Here is a 5,688-nt window from a genome sequence, read left to right as displayed (position 1 = left end):
GGTGTACCACTCCACAACTGATTAGAGTAAACGCGGTTTCAGCTTCCACTCAGGAGATTTTTGAGAGAGATAAGGGTCTGATCTCAACACACGTCGTGACGACGAAGGTTCGATTACTTCGAACAGCAGCTATGTATGTCACGAGCACAGTTTTAATTTGTTATAAAACCGGAGAGACTGAGCTTCCATCATAACCTGACCCAAGCTAGGGGCGGTATGGCGACCTTAGTCAAACACAGATTGGCACACAGATTCTAGGTCCTTTTGCATTCACGTCTCACAAAAGTAGTATAGCGACCATTCTTTTGTAGTCACTAACACATTCATCTCCATACAACGGTTCAGTTAACCAGCTCATAAGATTGTACCTGTTGTCCAGGTCTGACCAACTTTTGTGGGAACATTCACTCACCGGAGATCTAGAACTATGCAGATCATAGTCACTTCTACACCTATCCCTTCTTTTCTTTTCCCGAAAACACTGGCAAGTTGGACTCGGATCACAACGAACTTAATCGATTCTCTGTAAGGGAGAACCGAGTCTGAAGATGTACGGTAACACATACACAACTCTAAAACTTTGACAATGGAGGATCTCTACCATCCCATGCAATATGTTGAACACTGTACGTTCTTCGGCCTTTGGTCCAATGAGTTTCGACAAGTTGTTCTTACGAACGGTTCCTTTAACTATTAGACTTTCCATTATTTCACACGAGAGGTAGGTAAGTTTTTAACTTGGGAAAAGAAGTGTTACCATACCAAAACCACCCCCCATCCAACTCGTTAAGAAGGGACCCCATACTTTGTCTTTGTGGGACATAACGAAGGGGTCATTCGTAGTACAATGGTGAGAAGAATAACTTATAATAGTGTCTATTTAGAAGTATGTCCCGGGTGAACAATGAGTCACATGAGTCTGTTTTTATAACCTAGAATCCGCCATCTTTACACCAAGCAGTTGCACACGCTTTTACATTAGTAACGAAGTTTAAGTTTGGGCTCCGCAGATCAAGGAACTACCCACTCGATGGATTTCGAGCAACACTTACTTAGGTTTGGGAAACACGTATGTCCGTGGCTAATATGTCCAAGTAGTTACACTGGTACCCATTCGCGCTGCACCCAAATAGAGAGTCTTTCGTATATAAACCGTATAAACACACAGATACATGTTTTTCGATAAGTAAATCTCAATCGACGTCTGAATAGATGCCTGCGTAAATACCGGCGCAAGTTTGCGAAGGATCGCTCCGCGCCGCGCCATTCACAATACCATGAGTCTACCACTTTTTTGAAAGAGCCACGATCTTTAGTTAACCTGCTCTAGATGTTGAACAACCTTAGAGTTTCAAAGTTACTAAGAGAGAGACCACTCAATGTTTCTGCATCTTATTTTACCAGCAAGGAAGGGGGAGACTCGGGAGTGTACCCTCCTGATACCTTCCGTTATAAGCTTAACCACTTTGTTGTAGATAACTTCCATTAACCTGTGTTCAGGATTGAATACTTCTCGAGATATGTCACAACTGAGTTCACTCACAAACGAATTGAGTTCCGGAAATACAGGGAACTCAAGACTAGGTTTACTACACGTTCAAGAATGTGGACGTGTAAAAGACGTAAGATTAGGAAACCTAATATAGGGTCGACATCTATATCACTTGTCTGGTTCGTCACCAGATGCATCCATAGTCAACAACCTTAGTCGATTCAGGTCTGAATGACCTTTTCTACCTCAGTCCTCATAGAAGTATTAGAAGTCCAAGCAAGATTCACCTTATGTCTAGTCTTAGGACAAGTGCATCCTGTCCAACACAATCACTTCCTGCTAGAGCGCGGCGGTAACTACACCGTACATCAAATTAGTGACCCAGATAGGACCACGACTACCATAACAACGCGCAACATACGCAGTTTGGTTTTTGCCCAGAATGTTTTCTGGGATAACAGTTTCACACAGGGAAATGGAGAGTTATCAACGTCACGAGCGTCCTACGACAGAAAGCACATATCACATGTATTTTTAAAGTTAAAAACGTAAAAACGTAAGAAAGTTAAAAGAAAAATGTAAAAACGTTAAAACAATTAAACCCACTTACCAAACGTTATAAAACGATAAAAGTAAATAAAAACTTTAAGTAAAACAAACAAATAAATACTTTAAACACAACAAAAAGCCCTGTACTAAAGGTTAAAACAAGACATCCAACTCTGACTCCGAATCGGACGTCCCTACTGTACAGGACGGAATAATAAAAAAGATAGAAACTTTCAATTGGGAAAAGTTCCACCCCCCTTTACAGCTCCGGTTTGCTGGTATTCCCAATTAGGTCTTACCCAATTGGGCTGTGCGAGCTTTTGACATCTTAGTTTGGTTTTAAAGCATGGCGAACTCGGACCACTTTGCAGTTGTCCGGCTATGTCGAAGTCAAAGAGAACACCAATGGTTGCTCAGTTATCGCGAGAACACAGGAAACAAAGCCACCTTAGAATGGACAATGTAGATCTTATCACAGTTTAAAACACCTTCAAGCGGATCTTGGATGTATTTCAAGACTAAAGCTAATGGTTCTCACTTGTTTGCGAGGACACAGAAAACAGAGACACTTAAAATGGATACGCAGATCATATCCAAGTTAAAAAACCACTTCAAGCAGATCTTGGGCATAGTATTTGGAAAATGAAACTCTTCGGAAACCACTTGTAAATTGGCAGTTTTCAGCACGCCGGCTCCGTAAAAGGGGAGTTAAACAACATTTATTTTCATGGATGGATGACACTTTTGATGTTCCCTAAAGCGCAAGCGCATCGGATTCCCTGGCCCATATTGTAAGAGAGGAAAAGGAGGAACCAATGACACCCATTCTAATCCGTTAAAATAATACAAATTTTGTTTTCTAAATGACGTCCATTCGCATCGGAAACGTACAAGGGAATAAAACACAGAAAGATTAATAAAGAGAACTTTTACCCGAACCCTGATAGTGTTACGTGCCTGTAGAGGAAAGACACACTATGTCAGGTGATCACATTTTAATAGTATTAGATTGCTTCCGGCATTGTTAACTAATAAAACACCATTCATAATGTAGTAATGATCCGTACGTGAACAAACCCAGACGACATACTGTGTTGTAAATGAGCAGTTACAGAAAATCATCAGCACGTGTGTCACCGGTTATCATACACGTAGTTTTAACGTCGGACAATATAGATCGACCTAAACAGTGAGTAGTAGGCGCCGCGCACGCGTTGTTTAATTAGGCATTTAACTAGATACTACCAGATACTCCTTATAATAAAGATAGAGACAGACTGATTAAAGATAAAACTGTGATGTTTTACTGCAGCACTTCCCAAATTACGGTTGATTTGACCACACTGTATATAGCACAGGCATATGCTTTTTCACTAGCGTCCCCAAACCCAACCAGAGTTACGTCACTGTCGAGATACACATCGATATGTCTATTGAAAGACATATTAGACAAGAGTGATAACTCTTGTTGAAACACATTCCACACGTCTTGTATATGAGCAGGAGGTGTAGAGTCCCACCCTATATTCTCTTGCCACAAATATTTGATAAGCAACTTGGCGTATAAAGTCACAGGTGCTATGAGGCCCAAGACATCAAAAATACTAGCTGTTAGTTTGAGCACATTTCGTTTGGTACACACTGTAGTTTTGATATTTACCTCAAACGAAAAGGAATCCGTTACAGGGTGCCACATAAGACCCAACACTTTCAAGGACGAGTCGTCCCACTTGAGACAGCTTTCAAGTTTGTCTTCGTCTGGTATTCTACTCAATAACGTGCTAGAATTAGATGCCCACTTAGACAGTTGGAACCCACCTGTTTTGAACATAGCCACTAGTTGTGACTGAAGTTCGCACGCTTCACTTTCACTAGACACAGAAGAACAAATGTCATCCATGTAGCTATCCACTTGCACTCTCTCACTAGCTAAGGGATAGTTATCACGTTCCATATTTGCTAACTCCTTCACACATCTCAAGGCAAGATATGGGGAGCAGGCTAAACCAAAAGTCACTGTATTCAGGGTGTAAGTCTGAAGTTCCTCTTGAGGGGAGAACCTGCACAATACTTTCTGGTACTTACGTTGATCTTCACTCACAAGTATTTGCAAGTACATTTTCCTTATGTCAGTTGTTAGAGCATAGGGAAATAACCTAAACGACAGCAGTATGTTGAACAAATCGTTGTAGAGCTTGGGGCCTGTGTAGAGTATGTCATTGAGTGACTTACCCGAGCTAGTAGCACAGCTTGCATCAAACACTGGCCTGAGCTTGAAGGAAGCATGATCTTTCCTAACTACCACATGCTGGGGGATGTAATACCCTTCACGAGATATGTCATTGTTGACCAAGGACATATAACCACTAGATAAGAATTCCTTCATCACTTCACAGTACTGTGAATGCAGAGTTGCATCCTCAGAGTTCAAAAGTTTTCTCTCCAGATTGATAAATCTCTTTTGAGCAATATGATAAGACTCACCAAGACACTCCTCAGGTGCCTCTTTGAAAGGCAATGACACCTGGAACTTACCACTTTCATGTTTGAAAGTTTGTCTGAAAAGAGACTCACACACTGTATCTTCAGGTTTACTTACTGTATTCATAGGTACATCCTCGATTTCCATGAATTTCTTCATTGAAAATTCAAGACTATTTTCCAATGGGTTATTGAGTAGCCCACAGAAAAAGCTATTTTCCACATTTTGATCACTAGACTTACCACCCATCACTGTATAACCTAGTAGAGTATTCACTGCTACTGGACAGTTTTGACAACCCACTATCTTTCCTGATTCTAACAGGATAGAGAACATGTAAGCTCCCAGAATACCATCGACTGGTTTAGACACATTGAACTCATTGTCTGAAAGCAACACATTCTTGAGATGAGACAAACACTCTGTGTTAAGAGGTTGTACTGGCAGATTATCTGAAATTTTACTCACCACTAGAGCACTGACTGAAAATTTGACATTTTCATCAAAACGAGATTTGAACTGATAATCTACTTTGCCTTTGACAGGACTTGACACACCACAAATGCCTTGCACTGAGCTAGGCACCTTTGTCACATTGAGACCAAGTTTCCTAACTGCACTTTCAGTTAAGAAATTACTTTCACTACCTGTATCCAGTAATAGTCTCAGTTCATGGGCACTACCCTTGTAGTCAGCTGACACTACTTTGACAGTAGAGAGTAGCACACTTGAATTAGTTTTTGCACTAGAAGAACACATAGCATGTGTCACACCACTAGGACCACTGTCACTCACTTGGCCAGTGGGGGTTTGTTTACCTACACCACTGGTAGAACTTTTTGAAAAGTTATCACGACCCATAGCTACACCACTGCTCCTTTCAAAATGCAGCAATGTATGATGCTTACCTCCACACTTGAAGCAATTACCTTTGGAAGTGCATTGTTTCAGACTATGGTATGTGCTAAGGCAAGAAAAACACAACCTTTTCTGTGCCACACAATCATGCCTATTTGTTACAGACATGTTGAGAAATTTTTCACACTTGTAGACCGGGTGTCTATCTGACTTCTGACACACTGGACATGACACTGGCTTTTCATTTGACATGAAAGCATGTGTATACATACCACGGGGTTGACGATTAGAAGCAGAGCTTGTTGCT

General features: G+C 41.1%; 1 protein-coding gene across 1 annotated transcript in view; it reads right to left on the bottom strand.

The window, feature by feature from the left end:
* LOC103521349 overlaps nucleotides 1-5,633 on the bottom strand; it is a gene marked incomplete at its 3' end in the record, with an annotated part of 9,050 nt that extends 3,417 nt beyond the window's left edge. The window contains exon 1 of the mRNA XM_008486457.1: nucleotides 3,369-5,633. Within this exon, the coding sequence (XP_008484679.1) occupies nucleotides 3,369-5,633 (2,265 nt within the window). The remainder of the gene's footprint in view (nucleotides 1-3,368) is intronic.
* Nucleotides 5,634-5,688: the final 55 nt, after the last annotated feature.

The sequence above is a fragment of the Diaphorina citri genome, unplaced genomic scaffold (assembly GCF_000475195.1).
Source record: "Diaphorina citri unplaced genomic scaffold, Diaci psyllid genome assembly version 1.1 scaffold5048, whole genome shotgun sequence".
Lineage (NCBI taxonomy): Eukaryota > Metazoa > Arthropoda > Insecta > Hemiptera > Psyllidae > Diaphorina > Diaphorina citri.
This window is presented reverse-complemented; position numbering and strand designations above follow the sequence as displayed.